Here is a 22,059-nt window from a genome sequence, read left to right on the forward strand (position 1 = left end):
TACTGTGGCAGCATTCAGTTTTTGAAAGGGTGACTAAAAAAATGAGGAAAATGTTAAAAAGAAGCTGAAAGGGTTAGCCACAAAGGTTAAGACTTTAAACCCAGGCATGGACGTTGTTTAAAAATAGAACAAAAAAAAGTGAGGAAAAACCAAGTTAGGATACCAAAAGACGCTTTATTGTATAAAAACGACCTGACACGGCCGTGTTTCGGCCCTAAGGCCTACCTCAGGGGTCTTGAACAATCTCAGATGATCTAGTGTATGAACATACACTGGTAAAAATTTGCATATGTTCAGTTACCAACTGATTTGAAATGGCATTGCCACAAAAGATCCTTTTTTACACCAGTTGGTAACTGAATACACATTATTTTAGAAGAGAGGAGGATCTTTTGTGGCAACGCCATTTCAAATCAGTTGGTAACTGAACATATGTTATTCTAAAAGAGAGGAGATCAAACAAGTTTGCATTTAAGCAAATTTTTACCAGTGTATGTTCATACACTAGATCATCTGAGATTGTTCAAGATCCCTGAGGTAGGCCTTAGGGCCGAAACACAGCCGTGTCGGGTCATTTTTATACAATAAAGCGTCTTTTGGTATCATAACTTGGTTTTTCCTCACTTTTTTTTGGTTCTATATCTGATGGTATTGTGAGGGTTTTTACCTCCTTTTTTTTTGTTTTAGTCATTGATTAAAAATACCATCATGGAAGCCCAAACCAGATGTTTCCCATGTATTAACAAAAGTGGAAAGAAGAGAAAAAACAGCCAGCATGGTTAAAAGGTGAAGTAAAAAAAGACTATTATAGCCCAAAGAGCATCCTTCAAGGAATGTAAAAAGGATCCAAATGAAGAAAATAAGAAGGAACATTAACAATGTCAAGCTAGATGCAAAGCACTAATAAAGAAGGCTAAAAGAGAATATGAAGAAAATCTTGCTGTGGAGGCAAAAACTCATAGTAACCCTTTTTCAGATACATTTTTATTTATTTATTTATTGCATTTGTATCCCACATTTTCCCACCTATTTGCGGGCTCAGTGTGGCTTACAATACATTGTGAATAATGGAAATACAATTTGTTACAAATCAGTTATGGATTACATTGTGAGAAGTTAAGCGAAGACAAAGTCAAAGTATCGTTGGGGAATAGGACAAGGAAAAGAACAGTGGAACAGTGGAAAGAGACAACGGGAAATTGATAGGGTAATAGCACATTAGCAAAAGAACATTCCGTATAACATTTTCTGTGAGTAAAGGTATAAATGTGATAAAAATGCGGGGGGGATGAGTGTTCAGAAGAGAATGTATTGGTGTATTTCTGAAACAGTGAGTGTGGGTTTCATGTGTATTGATCCTTAATAAATTTTATCAAAAAGATGAGTCTTCAGTAGTTTGCGGAAGTTGGTTAGTTCGTGGATCGTTTTCAAGTTGCGTGGTAGTATATTCCAGAATTGCGTGCTTATGTGAGAAAAGGTTGATGCGTGCAGTGCTTTGTATTTTATGCCTTTGCAATTAGGGAAGTGGAGGTTAAGGAAAGTTCGAGATGATCTTTTAGCATTTCTGGGTGGTAGGTCTATTAAGTCAGACATGTAGGCTGGAGCTTCACCGTGGATGATTTTGTGGACTAATGTGCATACTTTAAAAGTAATGCGTTCCTTAAGTGGAAGCCAGTGTAGCTTCTCTTGTAAGGGTTTTGCACTTTCGTATTTTAGTTTTCCGAAGATGAGTCTGGCTGCTGTGTTCTGGGCTGTTTGAAGTTTCCTCAGTATTTGCTCTTTACAACCTGCGTATAGTGAATTGCAGTAATCCAGATGGCTAAGTACGAGGGATTGCACTAGGTTGCGGAAGACGGATCTTGGGAAGAATGGTCTTATTCTTTTCAGTTTCCACATGCAGTAGAACATCTTCTTGGTTGTGTTGTTTGCATGGGTTTCGAGTGTTAGATGGCGATCAATAGTGACTCCAAGGATTTTTAAAGTTTCTGAGATTGGAAGGTTTAGTTTTGGTGTGTTTAAGGCGGTAAATTCATTCGTGTTGTATTGGGAGGTGAGTATTAGGCAATGAGTTTTTTCCGCGTTTAGTTTCAATCGAAATGCATCTGCCCAGGTGTTCATGATGCGTAGACTTTGGTTTATTTCATTGGATATTTCTTTGATGTCTTGTTTGAAAGGGATGTATATTGTTACATCGTTGGCGTATATATATATGGGTTGAGGTTATGATTTGATAGGAGTTTTGCCAATGGGATCATCATTATGTTGAAAATGGTTGGTGAGAGGGGTGACCCTTGTGGTACTCCACATTCAGGTGTCCATGAAGCTGACGTAGTTGAGTTTGATGTGACTTGATATGAGCACAGGGTTAGGAACCCCTTGAACCAGTTTAGGACATTTCCTCCAATGCCAAAATATTCAAGTATGTGCAATAGAATTCCGTGGTCAACCATATCAAAGGCACTTGACATGTCAAATTGTAGGAGGAGTATATTGTTGCCGGTTGCGATCATTTTTTTGAATTTAGTCATTAGGATAATTAGTACTGTTTCTGTGCTGTGGTTCGATCAGAATCCTGATTGGGCATCATGTAGTATTGAGAACTTGTTTAGATAGTTTGTGAGTTGTTTTGTTACCATCCCTTTGGTTATTTTGGTTATTAGTGGTATGGATGCTACTGGTCTGTAATTGGTTATTTCGCTTGAGCTTTTCTTTGTATCTTTGGGTATTGGGGTGAGTAAGATTTTTCCTTTTTCCTTTGGGAAGAGTCCGTTTTGTAGCATGAAGTTTATGTGGTTCGTTAGGTCTATTACAAATTGTTGAGGGGCTGATTTCATGAGATTGTTTGGGCATATATCTAGGTTGCAGTAGGATTTAGCGAATCTTTTGAGTGATTCAGAGATGAGGTCTTCTGATAGTAATTCGAATTCAGTCCAGGTTCTGTCTGCTGGGTATATTCCGTCTTCTGGGTCTAGACATTCTAGAAGTGTGGCGTATTCAATAGTTCTGGCGGGTATTTTGAGTCGTAGTTGTATAATTTTCTCCTTAAAGTATTTTGCAAGGTTGTCGACATCTGGTATATCTTTGCTGTTGTTTGTAACTGGTGTGGTGTCTAGCAATTTATTCACAAGGTACAAGAGTTTGTGTGTGTCTTTGTAGTTGGGTCCTATCATTGTTTTGTAATTTAGTCTTTTAGTCTTCTTTATGGTATATTTGTATTTCCTCCAAAGTAGTTTACAGGCATTTAGTGTTTGTTCATCAGAAGCAGAAGGCCTGTGAGGGAGTCTGTGGACCGTTAGATCATAAAGGAGCAAATGGGGCACTCAGGGAGGAAAGGCCATAGTGAGAGATTGAATGAATTCTTTGATTCAGTCTTTACGGAAGAAGAAGTAAGAGATCTACCAGGAATTGTTTTCAAGGGTGGTGATGTGGAGAAACTGAAGGAAATCTTGGTGAACCTAGAAGACATACTGAGACAAATTGGTAACTTAAAGAGTGATAAATCACCTGGACCAGATGGCATACACCCCAGAGTAGCAAAAGAAATCAAACATGAAATTGCTGACTGGTTGTTAGTGATCTGTAATCTGTCATTAAAATCATCCGTAGTACCTGAAGGCCTGAGGGTGGCCAATGTAAAACTGATTTTTAATAAGGGTTCCAGTGGTGATGTGGTAAATTAGACTGGTAAGCCTGACTTCAGTGCTGGGAAAAATAGCAGAAACTATTATAAAGAATAAAATTATGGAACATGTAGACAAACATGGTTTAAATGGACATGGGTTTAGCCAAGGTACGGGATTTTCAGAAAGCTTCTGACAAAGTTCCTCATGAGAGACTTCTGAGAAAATTTTAAAAGTCATGGGATAGATGGCAATGCCCTTCTGTGGATTAGGAATTGGTTATTGGACAGAAAACAGAGGGTAGGATTAAACTGACATTTTTCTCAGTGGAGGAGGGTGAATAGTAGAGTGCTGCAAGGATCTATACTGGGACCGGTGCTAATTAACATATTTATAAATGATCTAGAAAATGGAACAACGAATGAGTTTGCAGATGACACAAAACGATTCAAAGTGCTCAAAATGCATGCGGATTGTGAAAAATTGCAGGAAGACCTTAGGAAATTGGAAGACTGGGAAGATGGCAGATGAAATTCAATGTGGACAAATGCAAAGTGATGCACATTGGGAAGAATAATACGAATCATAGTTAACTGATGCTACGGTCCAACTTAGGAGTCAGCAGTCAAGAAAAAGATCTAGGTGCCATGGTGGACAATATGCTAAAATCTTCTGCCTAGTGTGCAGTGGTGGCCCAAAAAGCAAACAGGATGCTATGAATTATTAGCAAAGGGATGCAAAATAAGACCAAGAATATTTTAATGCCTCTGTTTCACTTCATGTAACAAAGTAAGAAAGGATCACAGTGCCTCCATATATGATTCCGTTTTACAATTAACTTCTGATATTGAAGATGTTTTTAAGCTAGGAAAGAATTTGTTTATTGACCTGGCCATCCACATAGGTAAGACTCTTAATGTCACCAATTGCTGGATTTGTGGGGGAGCCCTTCTTGGAGAATCATGGCCCTGGCATGGTTCCCCGGTCACCATATCTCAAAAAAGATATAGTTGAATTAGAAAAGGTTCAAAGAAGAGTGACCAAAATAATAAAAGGGATGGTACTCCTTCCATATGAGAAAAGGCTAAAGAGGTTAGGGTTCTTCAGCTTGGAAAAGAAACTGCTGAGGGAGGATGTGATTGAGCTCTATAAAATCCGGAGTGGTGTAGAATGGGTAGAAGTGAATCTATTTTTCACTCTTTCAAAAAGTACAAAGACCAGAGAACACAATGAAATTACAAGGAAATACTTTTAAAAGAAATAGGAGTAAATATTTTTTCATTCAAAGAATACTTTAGCTCTGTAACTCACTGCCAGAGTTTGTGGTAACAATGGTTGGTATATATGGGTTTAAAAAATGTTTGGATGAATTCTTGGAAGGAAAGTCCATAGTCTGGTATTTAGATGGACATGGGGGAAATGTCACAATCTTACTGTGACTCAGGATCTCGGGACCGTACAGCTGACAGGCTCGGAAGAAGTGGCCACCAGGACCGTGCTAGCAGCGTGCAGCAGGAAATAGTCTTCACTCTTGCATCTGCGAGACCTATTGTCCACCTCCTGCGCACATGGGATGATGTCAGATTTCGACGAAGGAGCAGCACTTAACCCTGTCTGTTTTTTGCCTAGACGCTCTCGCCCTGAGACAGAGGCAATGTCTGCTTATATCAAGGACAATCTTCCGAGGCTTTATTTGGCCTTCTAAATCACCTGCACGGTCTGGATTCTTTTTCATGGGATAGAAAGATGGAGGCCTCTGACCCTGTATTGATTATAGAGGATTAGATGCTATAACCATCAAGGATAAATATCCACTCCCACTCATCTCTAAGTTGTTTGACCGCCTTCAAGGGTATAAAATCTTCACCAAACTAGACCTCAGAGGGACTACAACCTGATCAGAATTAAAGAGGACAACAAGTTGGAAACCACTTTCAACACTCAAGATGGCCACTATGAGTATCTTGTAATGTCCTTTTGTCACGTTTTCAAAGCTGGAAACTGGGTTGTGAGCCCTTGGGCCACTGCCGAGGAGCAGCAGTGGCAGGCAAAACCACCCCACACCAGGGGCAAGGCAGAACTCTGACAACAGTTAGGCTTCACCTGTACCTGGCCACTTTCCACCAGGAGTTAAGCTCCCAGCTTCAGGTGGCCGACAGGACTTTGCAGGGCAGGGCAGGAGCTGGATAACAGCTAGGCAGCACAGGGACTGAGTGTCAGAGGGGAAAGGAAGGAGCATTGGCAGCAAGGCAGAAAACTGGGCTAGACAATACAACACAAGGCAGGGACAGGACAAGCTATGGGACAGAAACTGGAAGCTGCAAGCAGCCACTGAAACAGGGAACAAAACACTGAACTAAAAGCTGAAGAGCAGCCAGCAAGATACAAACAGACAAGGACTAAACACCAAACTACCACTCAGAGACAAGCAAACAAACAACAATCTAATCTAACTATCCGCAGACTAGCAAGAACAGACAAGAATCAAGGCAGGCAAAAACTAGAACTGGAAACAGCAGAAGTGCACCAGCACCCCAACATACCAGGGCCTTAGATGCAATGCAAAGGCCAGTAGAAATGTTCCAAGATGGCTGATAAGCCCAAAAGCAGTTGGAACTCAGCTGCTGCAATCACCAGGCAGCTACGGGTGCTGTGCAGGCTCAAACGGCACAAGCAAACCCGGCAGCCTGGAAGATCTGGACCGGACTGGGCTGAAATCTGGAACGGGTGATAGTCCACAGCAGCCACTGGTTCTGGCCACCAGAGGGCAGATGAACACAGACGTAACACCTTTGGCCTCACCAATGCTCCAGTGGTCTTTCAAGCATTCATGAATGATATCTTCCTGGATTTATGGCCCTCTAAATCAACTGCAGGGGCTGGATTCTTTTTCATGGGGAAGAAAGATGGAGGCCTCCGACTCTGAATTGATTATAGAAGATTAAATGCCATGACCATCAAGGATAAGTATCCACTCCCACTCATCTCTGAGTTATTTGATCGCCTTCAAGGGGATAAAATCTTCACCAAACTAGATCTCAGAGGGGCTACAAGCAGATCAGAATTAAGGAGGACGACAAGTGGAAAAAACGCTTTCAACACTCGAAATGGCCCTTCGGCCTCACCAATGCTCCTGCGGTCTTTCAAGCATTCATGAATGATATCTTCCTGGCTTTTCTGTATCAATTTGTATTTGTATATCTTTACGATATTCTGGTGTTCTCTCCATCTTTGGAAATACATCATCAGCATGTCAAGACCTTTCTCCAGGCTTACTACTACTACTTATCATTTCTATAGCGCTACAAGGTATATGCAGCGCTGTACACTCTATGCCAAATGTTTGAGCATCTCAAACAAGTGTTTGTTTCTGCTCCCGTCCTCTGGCATCCTGATCCTGCCAAAAAGTTCTTTGTGAAACTTGATGCATCTTCAGTGGGCACGGGTGCTATCCTTTCCCAGGCCCATCCTAGTGACAAGCTGCTACCATATGCTTTCTTCTCCCAGAAATACTATCACGCTGAGAGAAATTATACCATTGAGAATCAAGAATTGTTAGCGATTAAATTAGCTCTGAAGAATGGTGGCATCTCCTGGTGGGGGCTCAGATGCACTTTACAGTCTTCATGGACCACAAAAATGTGTTATATCTTCAGGAGGCTAGATGCGTTGGTCTCTGTTCTTCTCTCAGTTCAGCTTTGTGTTGACTTATCGTCCCGCCGACTGGAACATCAAGGCAGATGCATTGTCCAGATCCATGGAGCCTGAAGAGGAATCTGCTCATCTTCAACACATCATAGACCCAGCTAATATACTTCCAGCAGCCATGGAAGCTTTTCCTGTGGGCCTAACTTTGGTACCTCGTCATTTCCGGGAGAAGATCTTCCAGTGGGGACACGCCTCCAAATTGGCTGGCCATCCAGGGGTCATAGTAACATAGTAGATGACGACAGAAAAAGACCTGCACGGTCCATCCAGTCTGCCCAACAAGATAACTCATATGTGCTACTTTTTGTGTATACCCTACTTTGATTTGTACCTGTGCTCTTCAGGGCACAGACCGTATAAGTCTGCCCAGCACTATCCCCGCCTCCCAACCACCAGTCCCGCTTCCCACCACCGGCTCTGGCACAGACCGTATAAGTCTTCCCAGCACTATCCCCGCCTCCCTACCACCAGCCCCACCCCTGTAGCACTAAACAGGAATTTGTTGCTGCCTGCCCTGATATGCCCAAAACAAACCAGATCATAGTAGGCCACAGGGTTTACTTCAACCCCTACCCATACCTGAGAAAATTGGATCCATCTTTCTATGGACTTTGTCATGGATCTTCCCTCATCTCAGGGTAATACTGTCATTTGAGTAATGATGGATCAATTTTCCAAAATGGCCCACTTCACGATCCTGCCCAGCTTACCATCTGCAGCTAAACTCTCACAGCATTTCATCTGCAACATTTTTCACCTGCATGGATTACCCAAGTCTATTACTTCAGACCAAGGGGTCCATTTTGTCTCCAAATTTTGGTAAGCCCTAATCGAGCTTTAGGAGTCAAATTGAATTTTTCTTCTGGGTACCATCCCCAAATTAATAGTCGATCCAAGCGGACCAACCAAAGCCTGAAGCTATTTCTGAGGATGTACGCATCTGCCTTCCAAGATGACTAGGGACAACTATTACCCTGGGCCGAGTTCACTCATAACAGGTCTGCAGTGTCATGAGAGAATCACCATTTTAGATTGTATATGGGCAACATCCCCGTATCCTACAGCCTATTCCTGTTAAGTTGACAGTACCCACAGTTTCCAGGTGCCTCACCTCCTTTAAGCAAATGTGACAAACCGATCAAGATACCCTGCACCAGTCGTCTGCCTGTGCTAAGCTACAAGCAGATAAGAAGAGTCAACTGGCTCCTCAGTATCAACGAGGAGACCTCGTCTGGTTCTCCACACAACATCTCCGGTTAAAAACTTCATCTATCCAGGTCTCCCCCCCCCCCCCCCCCCCTACACACACACGTTTTGGGTCCTTATCACATACTGAAACGGATAAATCCTGTCACATACCAGCTCAAGCTACTTACCAACTTACAGGCACATAACACATTCCATGCATCTTTGTTGAAGCCAGTGATCCCGAGGTGACTTGGTTCAATCCCACCAACATCTACACCAGTGGTGGCTACATCTGATGAGGAGTATGAGGTGCAAAAAATACTTAATTCCTTTCAATTCTATGGACGTTTGCAATATCTCATCTCCTGGAAAGGATTTGGACCTGAAGACAACTCATAGGAGCCCGCTTCCCAAGTCCATGCTCCAGTATTAATTAGATGCTTTCATCACCTTTTCCCTCATAAACCGAAGCCCCGCACTTGGAGAAGCAGGGGTCTTAGAAGAGGGGGTGCTGTCACGGTCTTTCCATGACTCGGGACCACATAGCTCACAGACTTGGAGGGAGTGGCCACCAGGACTGCACTGGCAGCACAGGGCAGGAAGGATTCTTTACTCTTAAGTCATGGAACCTGTTGCCCACCCCCTGTGCAAGTGGAATGACATCAGATGCTGATGTAGGAACAGCGCTTAACCCCACTGGTCTTCTGCTTAGATGGTCTTTATCTAGATTGTAAGCTCTTTGAGCAGGGACTGTCTTTTTTGTGTATGGTGTACAGCGCTGCGTATGTCTTGTAGCGCTATAGAAGTGATAAGTAGTAGTAGTAGTAGTCTTGTGTCATTAGTTGCCCTAGCTGCTGTCTTGCTCCTGTGGGTTTTGAGACACCTTTGCTGCTTGTGTGAGTGGGTTCCAGCTGTTTTCCGTCTACCTGCCAGAATGGGTTCCAGTAAAGCTTTGCTTCTTGAGAGAGTGGGTTCCTGTATTCAGCTTGTTTTCTGTGTGAGTGAATTCCAGCACAGCATCCTGCTGCTTGTGTGTGTGGGTTCTAGCACAGTGTCTTGCTGCTTGTGTGTGTGGGTTCCAGCACAGCCTCTTACTTGCCTGTGTGTGTGGGTTCCAGTACTAGCCTTGCTTCTTGTGTTAGTGGGTTCCAGTACAAGCTTTGCTCCTTGTGTGAATGGCTTTCAGTACAAGCTTTGCTTCTCATGTGAATGGCTTTCAATACAAGCCTTGCTTCTTGTGTGAATGGGTTCCAGTGCAAGCCTTGCTTCGTGTGTGTGAGCGTATAAGCCTTGCTTCTTATGTGTGAACAGGTTTCAGAACAAGCCTTGCTTCTTGTGTGAATGGGTTCCATACTTGCCTTGTTTCCTGTATGAGTGGGCTCCGGCCCAGCATTTAGCTCTTGTGTGACTGGGATTCTTACAGCTATCTGTGCCTTATTTCTGGCTGCATGCAGCCACTTCTCTCCTCTGCTTGTGTGAATTTGTAACTGGATATTAGCAAGTAAATCAAGAGGCTCGAGGCAATGGATCCGAATCAAGAAAACTTTATTGCTAGCAGTGACGCAGCTGAGTGACTCAGTAACACTTGCGTGCCCTGTGTCATTTGCCACTGACATTTATAGGTTTTAATCAGCAGTCATGCGCATTGAGTTCATAAAAGATCACACAGAAGTCAGGAAATCGAAACTTATCACACAGTTCATTTTCATTACACAGACCAAAGGAATATACTGATGTGCTGAGTTTCGCTTCTGCCAGGTGCCCTTGACCTGGATTGGCCACTGTCGGTGACAGGATGCTGGGCTAGATGGACCTTTGGTCTTTCCCAGTATGGCACTACTTATGTACTTATGTACATATGCTTATCAGTATATTCCTTTGGTCTGTGTAATGAAAATGAACTGTGTGATAAGTTTCGATTTCCTGACTTCTGTGTAATCTTTTATGAACTCAATGCGCATGACTGCTGATAAAACCTATAAATGTCAGTGGCAAATGACACAGGGCACGCAAGTGTTACTGAGTCACTCAGCTGCGTCACTGCTAGCAATAAAGTTTTCTTGATTCGGATCCATTGCCTCGAGCCTCTTGATTTACTTGCTAATATCCAGTTACAAATTCACACAAGCAGAGGAGAGAAGTGGCTGCATACATGCATGCATGCAAGTTATAGCTTGTGCTGAGTTTCGCTTCTGCCATATGCTTAAGCTATAACTGTTATCTGGTTGCACCTGCATCCTCTAGGCAAACTGTCATTTTTGCAAGCTTCAGCAGTTCAGCTAACTATTACAAGTTATAGCTTCTTTAGCAAAAACACAATAGAGTGTCATTTATAGCAAAAGCTTAACCCTGAGTCTCCAGTCTCTGTAAAGCTGCCCCCAACAGATTCAGTACCCTTGTGCCTTATTGTGGAACTGAATTCCAGAAACCGACTGCCTACTAGAGCCAATCCATTTTTACCCTTGTCCAGTCCAAGTAGGATTCAATCTATTGTAGGCCTTCACTACGAACCAAGGGTTCACTATCAGAAAACATAACAGATTGCCATTGCTTGCCCTGGGATCGGTAGCATGGAATGTTGCTACTAATTGGGTTTCTGCCAGGTATTTGTGTCCTGGATTGGCCATTGTTGGAAGCAGGATACTGGGCTAGATGGACTTATGTTCTTATATGATGGGGATAGCGAGGGTCGTGAGATACTGTAATAATCCTGTCCAAAAAGCCTTACATTTAAGAGTCAAGAGATTGTGTATGAGTCTTTGTTCAATTGGTAACCAGTGATATTTCTGTAATAGAGGAGTAATGTGATCCAATGTCTGTATGAAGCATAGTATTTTGATTGCTGTATTTTGTAAAGTTTGGAGGACTTTTAGCACCTAATGTGGGAAGCCTAGATAAACAATGTTGCAATAATAAATTCTAGAGATCAGTAACAGAATAAGTGCATGGAATGTGTCATGGTTGAAGTATTTTCTCTTAGCTAACGGACAACAAGGAAACCCAATTTGCAAAGTTTAGACACCTGTTGAAAGAAGGATAATGCCTAAGTAACAGAATAATCCAACAGGTACTATGGATGTTCCTAAAAGATTTAAAGTAGTTGGAACTGATGGTCCATCAGTAAACCTGCATGATACTGTCTTGTCCTTGTTCAGGATGTTTCAGAAGCTATTGTTGTACTAGGTCTAAATAGTCTTAAAGAGCTTGGATGGATGGAGAAAATGGATTGGTTGGGAAGAGCAGAAGGATGTCATCAGCATAAAAGTGGAAAGAGATTCCACCTGACTGGATTAGGGTAGCAAGGGGGACAAGACTGAGCCCTGTGGAACCCCACAAGCCAGGGGGTGAGAAGAGGCATTGGAACAAGAAGTGACAACCTAAGAACATAAGAGCACCCATACTGGGTCAGACCAATGGTCCATCTAGCCCAGTATCCTGTTTTCCAAACGGTGGCCAAGCCAGTTCACAAGTACCTGGCAGAAACCCAAATAATGATAGGAATGACTCAAAATAAAGGACGAAAACCAAGTGTACACAAAACCATGAGAAACCCAATGAGAACCATGAGAAACCCAATGAAGCAATGCAAGACTGAAGGACGGAATGATTTACTAGGTCAAAAGCTGAGGATGTCAAGTGAGATGGCCAAGACAATGTGATGTTTATCTAGATGTGCATAGATCTCACTAAAAGCAATGTAAGAACAGTCTCTGTACTTAGATGAGGTCTAAAGCTAGACTGTCCGGGGTGAAAATCCAAGGTGTCTCAATAAAGGAGGAAAGCTGATAGTAAACAATCTTTTCTAACATTTTTGAAAGAAAATATAGATTAAAGAAAGGCTGATAGTGTGATGGAATTTGGGGGTCCAGAGCCAACTTTTTCAGAATGGGTCGAACCTTGGTTGCTTTCCAAGATGTTTGGACCTGACTGGTAGAGAGACCGTTGTTAATTATTAATAGGATTTTGGGTAGTAATTGTAACTCTGCATGTTGCAGCCAGGCAGATGGGAAAGGGTTGAGCAAAACAAGTTGTGGTCCACATGTTGGAGAGTGTTTTAGAAAGAGAGGTTAAGGCTGGAATGAAGACCAAGAGAAAGAACCAACTCAGGAGTCAGATAAAGAGAAGATTGTATCTGGGCCTGACATAGAACTGAAACAATGGAAGGTAACGAATTGATGAGATCTGAGATCTTTGTAGTAAAGTATTGTGAGAGATCTTCAGCTGTCGGTATACATGAGGCAGTGAGAGACTCACAGATTACAATATGGGGTACAGACAGGTCATAGAAAAAAAAGGAATAATCTCCCTAATTGGATTTGAAGTTTTCTTGACACATGAAGACTAATAGAGAGATTTAGCCTTTTTAAACTGCAGCTTCTAATTTCTAAGCTCGTTCTTAAAGGCTAGAAGGGCAGAGTCTGACTTGGATTTTTTCCAGATTCGTTTGGCCTGACGTAAACACTTTTTATGTTATCTCAACTCACTGTGATACCAGCATGTTTTTATTATGCGCAGTTGGGATTTTAGATAATGTTAAAGGGACTATCGGGCTCTTTTTCGAAAGAGGACGCCCATCTTTTGACATAAATCGGAAGATGGATGTCCTTCTCCCAGGGTTGTCCAAATCGGTATAATCGAAAGCCGATTTTGGACGTCCCCAACTGCTTTCCGTAGCAGGGATGGCCAAAGTTCAAGGGGGCGTGTCGGAGGCGTAGCAAAGGTGGGACTTGGGCGTGCCTAACACTTGGACGTCCTTGACCCATAATCAAAAGAAACAAGGACGTCCCTGATGAACACTTGGACAACTTTACCTGGTCATGTTTTTCTTACGACCAAGGCCCAAAAAGGTGCCCGAAATGAGCAGCAGGCTTATTTTTGAAAGAGAAGGGCGCCCATCTTCCGACACAAATCGGGAGATGGGCAACCTTCACTCAGGGTCGCCCAAATCGGCATAAGAGAAAGTCGATTTTGGGTGTCCTCAACTGCTTTCCATCGCGGGGATGACCAAAGTTCACGGGGGCGTGTCGGCACCATACCGAAAGCGGGACTGGGTGTGATTAAGAGATGGGCATCCCAGCCGATAATGGAAAAAAGAAGGGCGTCCCTGACGAGCACTTGGCCGACTTGGTCCATTTTTTCTTGCCACCAAGCCTCAAAAAGGTGCCCGAACTGACCAGATGACCACCGGAGAGAATTGGGGATGACATCCCTTTACTCCCCCAGTGGTCACTAACTCCCTCCCACCCTCAAAAAACATCTTAAAACATTTTTTTTGCCAGCCTCTGTGCCAGCCTCAAATGTCACACCCAGCTCCATGACAGCAGTATGCAGGTCCCTGGAGCAGTTTAGTGGGTGCAGTGCACTTCAGCCAGGCAGACCCAGGCCCCCCCACCTGTTACACTTGTGGTGGTAAATGTGAGCCCTCCAAAACCCACCCGAAACCCACTGTACCCACATGTAGGTGCCCCCCTTCACCCCTTAGGGCTATGGTAGTGGTGTGCAGTTGTGGAGAGTGGGTTTTGGGGGGCTCAGTATCCAAGGTAAGGGAACTATACACCTGGGATCAATTAGTGAAGTCCCCTAGGGTGCCCGGTTGGTGTCCTGGCATGTCAGGAGGACCAGTGCACTATGAATTCTGGCTCCTCCCACAACCAAAGGGCTTGGATTTGGTCGTTTTTGAGATGGGTGTCCTCGGTTTCCATTATGGCCGAAAGTCGGGGACGACCATCTCTAAGGTCAACCATCTCAACATTTAGATTGACCATCTCTAAGGTCAACCTAAATGTTGAGATTTGGGCGTCCCCGACCATATTATCGAAACAAAAGATGGACGCCCATCTTGTTTCAATAATACAGGTTTCCACGCCCCTTTGCGGGGCCGTCCTGTGAGGACACCTTCATGAAAACTTGGGCGTCCCGTTCGATTATGCCCTTCCAGATGACCACCGGAGAGAATCAGGGATGACCTCCCCTTACTCCCACAGTGGTCACTAACCCCCTCCCACCCTCAAAAAATATCTTTCAAAATATTGATTGCCAACCTCTATGCCAGCCTCAGATGTCATACGCAGGTCCAGGACAGCAGTATACAGGTCCCTGGAACAGTTTTAGTGGGTGCAGTGCACTTCAGGCAGGCGGACCCAGGCCCATCCCTCCCTACCTGTTACATTTGTGGAGGAAACAGCAAGCCCTCCAAAATCCACCACAAACCCACTGTACCCACATCTAGGTGCCCCTCTTCACTCGTAAGGTCTATGGTAGTGGTGTACATTTCTAGGTAATGGGTTTTGGGGGGCTCAGCACACAAGATAAGAGAGCTATGTACCTGGGAGCAATTTATCAAGTCCAGTGCAGTGCCCCCTAGGGTGCCTGGTTGGTGACCTGGCATGTCAGGGAGACCAGTGCACCACAAATGCTGGCTCCTTCCATGACCAAATGGCTTGCATTTGGTCGTTACTGAGATGGATGTCCTTGGTTTTCATTATCTCCAAAAATCAGAAACGACCAAGTCTAGAGATGACCAAATTTAAGGATTTGGACATCCCTGATGGTATTTTTGAAACGAAAGATGGACATTCATCTTGTTTCGAAAATACGGGTTTCCCCGCCCCTGGATCAGGATGTTTTGCAAGGATGTCCATATCAAAACATGGATGTCCCTTTTGAAAATGCCCCTCTATCTGGCTTATTTTCGAAAGAGAAGGACGCCCATCTTTCGATACAAATCGGGAGATGGGCGTCCTTCTCTCAGGGTCACCCAAATCAGCAAAATCGAAAGCTGATTTTGGGTGTCCTCAACTGCTTTCCGTCGCGGGGACAACCAAAGTTCATGGGGGGGGGGGGGGGGGTGTCGGAAGCATAGTGAAGGCGGGACTGGGGCGTGCTTAACACATGGGCATCCTCGGCCAATAATGGAAAAAAGAAGGGCATCCCTGACGAACACTTGGCCGACTTTACGTGGTCCTTTTTTTTTTTATGACTAAGCCACAAAAATGTGCCCTAAATGACTAGATGACCACCGGAGGGAATCGGGGATGACCTCCCCTTACTCCCCCAGTGATCACTAACCCCCTCCCACCCTAAAAAAAAATTAAAATATTTTTTCCAGCCTCTATGCCAGCCTCAAATATCATACCCAGCTCCATGACAGCAGTATTCAGGTCCCTGGAGCAGTTTTAGTGGGTACTGCAATGCACTTCAGGTAGGCAGACCCAGGCCCATCCCCCCCCCACCTGTTATACTTGTGGTGGTAAATATGAGCCCTCCAAAGCCCACCAGAAATCCACTGTACCCACATGTTTGTGCCTCCCTTCATCCCTAAGGGCTATGGTAGTGGTGTACCGTTGTGGGGAATGGGTTTTGGGGGGCTCAGCACACAAGGTAAGGGAGCTATTACCTGGGAGCTTTTTCTGAAGTTCACTGCAGTGCCCCCCTAGGGTGCCCGGTTGGTGTCCTGGCATGTCAGGGGGACTAGTGCACTATGAATACTGGCTCTTCCCATGACCAAATGGCTTGGATTTGGTCATTTTTGAGATGGGCGTCATCAGTTTCCATTATCGCCGAAAATCGGGGACGACCATCTCTAGGGACGACCATTTCTAAGGTCGACCTAAATGTTGAGATTTAGGCGTCCCCGAAAAAGAAATCCATTGCCTAAGATTAAGGTCTGACAGAAGAGCTGAAAAGGGATTCACGCAAGGGCGCAAAGGAACATCCACATTAAATATTGAAATCTCCCATGATGAAAATGTTGGGATAGCGGATAGTGGTGTCAATAATAGTTTGGAAACAGGAGCCCCGCTGTTCTTCGGACATCGAAAGGGAACAGTAAAAGAGAAGAAATATAAAGGGAGAGGGGGTAGCATTATCAAATTGAACAGCAAGCACTTCTGAGAACAAAGACATAAGATTAATCTTGACAAGACACACCTTATTTGAAGAGATTGGCTAGGCCTCTCCCACCTGTGGATATCATGTTATTTATTTATTTATTTATTTATTTATTTATTTATTTATTTAATTGGATTTTGTTCACACCTTTTCAGTAGTAGCTGAAGGTGAATTACTGACAGAAGAGCTGAAAGGGATTCATGCAAGGTTGCAAAGGAACATCCACATAAATATTGAAATCTCCCATGATGAAAATGCTGGGGTAACAGATAGTGGTGTCAATAATAGTTTGGAAACAGCTGTTCTTGGGACATTGAAGGGGAATAGTAAAAGAGAAGAAATATAAAGGGAGAGGGGGTAGCATTATCAAATGGAACAGCAAGCACTTCTGAGAACAAAGATGTAAGATTAATCTTGGCAAGACACACCTTATTTGAAGAGAGGATGGCTAGGTCTCCCCCACCTGTGGATATCATGTTATTTATTTATTTGGATTTTGTTTACACCTTTTCAGTAGTAGCTGAAGGTGTGTTTCATTCAGGCATACTGGTATTTCTGTGTCCCTGGAGGGCTTACAATCTTAAGTTTGTACCTGAGGGTTAAGTGACATGCCCAAGATCACAAGGAGTAGCAGTGGGATTTGAACAGGCCACCTCATGATATCAAGATAGGTGCTCTAGCCACTCCTTCATTCCAAGTTATACTATGCAGGAAGACAATAATCAAGTAAACCCTCCTATCCATTTCTTAACCATGTTTCTGTTAGCAACAAGATATCCAAGTTTTCCTTCTGAATAAGGCAATTAATTAAAGCGGTTTTAGAATGGAGAGATCTACAGTTTAATAGACCTATGTAGATGTTGGTGTACCGGTGTCAGGCAGTCAGAGGTGTTGGTAAAATAGAGGAAAGAAAATGTACCTGGTCAAGTGGTCTTAGTCTCAAGCAATAGTCCCAGTGGTAGTTGATTATGATGGGGATGGGAAATTCTTTGGGTGAAGATGAAGGGTGTGAACAGGCTGAAACACTACCTAAGTAAAATTGGGACAGACATAACAGTAGGCAAAGATTTACTAAAAAGTAATGGACCATGGTTAAGAGAAGGGTTAGAGGTAAAGACCGTAAGAAAAATATATCAGTGCTTTCACGGTACAGATGCCATTTTCCAGTTGAATCAAATACACAGATGTGTGCAGCTAAGCAATCATCAGCACAGAAAGGCACAAAGACAAGAGTGGAAACCAAAGCAAATAAGGAAACAGGTGATAGAATATGGCATGTGATGTTTTTTCAGTGGTTATCCAATGAACACCTGTTTTACATTTTTTAGTACCTGGGGTGTACTATCAGTGTTATTGGTTAAAACATAAAATCAGAAGTACTGCTTATGCTGCATTTGTTGAGAACAGGACACTGGGGAATGTCAAACATATCATTTTTAATCCTTGCAGTCCTGTTACGATGTTTGTAAAGTGGTTGTATATGGAGGATAATTTTATAGCAGTGTGCCTTGAATTGGTGCCTTTTTGTCTTTATAACATACCAGTGCATATGGCAGAGAATGTGCCAGGAATGTAGGCACAATCAAGAGTTGATGCAAATGAAAATGCATACTTTACACACAAATATTATATACATTAATATAATTTGCAAGTCACACATGTACTTTTGAACTCCACCCATGCACCACTGCAACTCCACCTCATGAATGCTCATTGGCAAAGTGCACACCATAATGTCATGGCACATACTTTTCTACCGTTGCTATTTTATTAGCGGCTGTTTATGTGCATATGTTGCCATTGGAAATGACTTTATAAAATGACTTCAAAAGGAGTAACTTTCAAACAAATTGTGTGTGTGTGTGTGTGTGTGTGTGTATAAAGTCTGTGGGTATTTTTTCCCCCAATGCTATAGAAGTCACCAAAAATTGCATGCATAAATTTGGGTGTGCGCCCAATTTGTGCACACAACTTAATTAAATAACAAGCTATTTAGCACCAATAATTTATTTGTTTATTTATTTATTACATTTGTACCCCACACTTTCCCACATACAGCAGGTTCAATGCGGCTTACATAGTAAAAAGCATTACAGATAACATGTAATAAGAAAATTATAAACTGTGATAAACAAAATGGCAATAGTGCACAAGAATATATTAAATGGAATGGGGAAGTAAGACAGGAAAGGAAATGATAGGTAAAGGAGATTGGGAGGGATATGGTGTAAAAGGAAGGGGAAGAGAAGATTGGAATTTAATTATAAGTGATTTGAAAAAGGTCATAGGTGTAATTGGTGTCAGAGTCCGTGTCATCGTTAGAGTGAAGTAGTGTAAGTAGGCTGGCGGAATTAAGTTGGTTCATTAGGGTAAGCTTGCTTGAAAAAAATGGGACTTTAACATTTTCCTGAATGGTAAATAGTTCTTAATTGCTCGGATAGGTCTAGGTAGAGCATTCCAAAGTTGGCTACCCAGAAAGGAGAAATTGGATGTATAGTGGCTTTTTAACAAGCAATTATTGGCACTAATTAAATTTAATTGGAATTTATGAATGTAAATTTAGGCACGGGATGCACGCCTAAATTTTACATGTGAGTAAAAAAAGGAGGCACGAAATGGGAAGGTCATGAGCAGAATGGGGCATTGCTAGCATTTTCACTCATTGTTATAGAATAAGGAGGGATGGACGTGTATATTTGCACCATGTTTCAGTTGGTTCAAGTGGCTATGCCTAAAGTTAGGCACGGCTCCCAGGCTTAAGCACTATTCTGTATACAGCACCTAACTTTAAATGTGACTAATAGAATAGTGCTTTTTTTTTTTTTGGCAACATATATAGAATTCATCCCTTTATGTACAGACTTTGCATCACTTTTTAAAGGAAAAAAAAATCTCCCTTTGAAAAGCCTGCACACAGATTTATACCTGCTGTTTATATAACTATTTCTCCATGAAAACATGCACATAGGGGCTCTTTTATTATAGTGGCTAAAATCTGGAATTAGCACGTGCTAACGTGGGATTTACTGTGCTCTGTGCCCAGATTTACTGTGTCCTATTTTTAAAGGTGCTTCTTTTTTTTTGCATGTCATACACAAATGTTTGCATTAGCATGCAGTACCTGACAAAAACTAATGCGAGAGAACTTATGCTTCCATGTTAACTCTGGTTATCCAGTTAGTGTGTACTAAGTGTAATGCTTTACTTGGATAACACTTTCATACCCATTCCCCACCCATACCACAGCACAGCCCCTCACAAAAATACATTTAGAAAATTAGTAATATGTGGGTTAGTGCACGCAAACAGGCAGAACACCACAAAATGCTTTAATGTGGTTTTGTCATAGCCTGGTTTCATGCTTTAACAGCATTTTAAGGGCATAACACCCATAAGTAAAAAAATGCCCTGTACTTTGGGACATCCAGAAGTATGCATTGTCCACCCCAATTCAGCTCTGAGAATGACTAACCCAATATGTACATACATTTACATGGGTAATTTTTTAAAGTCTCATTTCTGTGCATAAAGTTCTGCATTTCAAAACTGTCCTCTAATGCAGCAATGAGCAGATGGTTTGAGCTGTTCTGTATTTGCTTTTCAGCACTGCCTTGTCCTGAGAACAGTCACTATGAGTCCTGTGGAAATGCATGCCCTGCCACCTGCTCAGACAGAACAGCCCCCAGGAAATGCAAACTGCCCTGTGTGGAAACCTGCCAGTGCGATGATGGATACATCATCAGTGGTAGCCAATGTGTCTCTGAGGAAAACTGTGGCTGCACCTACCATGGTGTTTACTATCTACCCAACGAGGAATTCTGGTCTGATGCTAATTGCCATGTCCACTGCAAATGTGATCCAAATATGGGCATGGTGGTTTGTGAGAGTGCCAGCTGCAAAACCACTGAGAGATGTGCTGTGGTGAATGGGGTCCGGGGCTGCCATCCAACCAGCTACTCTACCTGCATCGCTTCTGGCGATTCCCACTACACAAACTTTGATGGGCTCAAATACGATTTTCGGGGTGGTTGTATCTATCTGTTTGCTGGTACTAATTCCCAGGATCCAAGTCTCACACCATTCAGTGTCACGGTTCAGAATGACCACCGAATCAACAGAGTAGTTACTTTCACCAAAGTGGTGACATTTGCGATCTACAATCAAGCAGTTACCATCAGCAAGCACTACCCTGGCCAAATCCAGGTATGTGTGAGATTTGGAGGCACAAATGAAGGAGATACAGCACTTGATTCACTAAGGCATCAGATATCCACCATGCTTTTACATGAGTCTTTCCCATATGCTAAGGTCATTTTTACCGCTGGTGTAAAATGACCTTTTTTTTTGTACTAACAGCCATGCACTATTGTTGATATTAGCAAACAGCCATTTTTAAAAATTACCACGTGAGCATTTCACCACCTATTTTAAGCTACTAGTAAAAAAGGCCTGTTTCTTACACAAATGAAACGGGCACTAGCAAGGTTATCATGTAATGGCGAGTAAGTTTTTAAGGGAATCGTTAGGAGAAATGTTCTGTCATGATAAGTAATAATTGGGAAGGGTGTATAATGAGTAATATGCTCCAGGGGTATGAGATACGGATTGTTTTAGCTATGTTTTTTTTTGTTTTAATCTTTATTTTTTTGTGATTTTTATTTATAGTATTTTTTTAAAAGATAAAGACTACGCAGACTCCATCCATGTCCAGCATGTCTCCTCTCTTCCCTCCCCTCAATCCATGTCCAACATTTCTCCTCTCTTCCCTCCCCTCCATCCATGTGCATCTCCTTCCTGACTTCCCTCCCCTCCATCCATCTCCAGCAACTCTCTATTCTCCCCTGTCGTCTCCTTCATACATCCATATTGTAAAGCTCCCAGCCACTGGGTGATTCTGAAATGCAGCCCTGTGCTGGCCGGGGTCTCATTTGCCAGTCTCCTCGGAGTTTCCTTGGCTCCCAAGCCAAGCTATGTATTGTACTTGACCAGGCAAACTGCTCAGCCACAGGCAGTTCCAACCAAACCAGTTCAAAACAATGTGTGGTAGATCCCTGGTAATTCCAGCAAACAGTTCAAAACAAAGGGGTTGCCTTTATCTTTACCTTTTCAGGGTTTTCTTGAACTAAGCCCTCTTGAGGCTCTCTGCCACTTGGCTTTAGGACAATCTGTAAAGACACATGCCCTTCCTGCTCTCTACCTGGCCTCACTGGCCCCAGGCTCCTGAGCAGGCCTCTATTTGGTTTTTTCCAGTCCCTTGCAAGCACCCACCTCTATATCGGGGGCTCCTGCCTTACTTAGGGTGACTGCTCGGGCATGCCTTCTTTCGGCTGGAAATCCTCCCCTGTCCAGTCCAGTATGGCCCGGTCACCCCTCTGATCCACGGGCCGTGACCCCTCACACTCTCCTGGAACTTCAGCTAGGATTCTCCAGCCTTCACATATATGCAAATGAGACACTCATCAAAATGCAAATTCAGTTTATTAGACTATACTTCAGTCTTGTGGAACTCACTTCTTTCCAGCCGTTATCTAGCACAAGTTCTCTCACTGAGCCCATCTACTGTGGGGAACCTGTGTCTCAGTGTCTAACAGCCTCCACCCCTGGATAGGACACTCTTCACTCTCATTGACCTTACAGTCCTATCCTCCACCCC

At 43.1% G+C, this 22,059-nt stretch overlaps 1 protein-coding gene across 3 annotated transcripts in view; it reads left to right on the forward strand.

Moving 5' to 3' along the window:
• The window catches only part of LOC115476928 (IgGFc-binding protein-like), a 920,282-nt gene that overhangs the window by 416,351 nt on the left and 481,872 nt on the right, over nucleotides 1-22,059 (forward strand). For all 3 annotated transcript variants that reach the window (XM_030213515.1, XM_030213514.1, XM_030213517.1), the window contains one exon: nucleotides 20,011-20,609. In XM_030213515.1, coding sequence (XP_030069375.1) covers nucleotides 20,011-20,609 — 599 coding nt within the window. The remainder of the gene's footprint in view (nucleotides 1-20,010; nucleotides 20,610-22,059) is intronic.

Source organism: Microcaecilia unicolor, chromosome 8 (assembly GCF_901765095.1).
Source record: "Microcaecilia unicolor chromosome 8, aMicUni1.1, whole genome shotgun sequence".
NCBI lineage: Eukaryota > Metazoa > Chordata > Amphibia > Gymnophiona > Siphonopidae > Microcaecilia > Microcaecilia unicolor.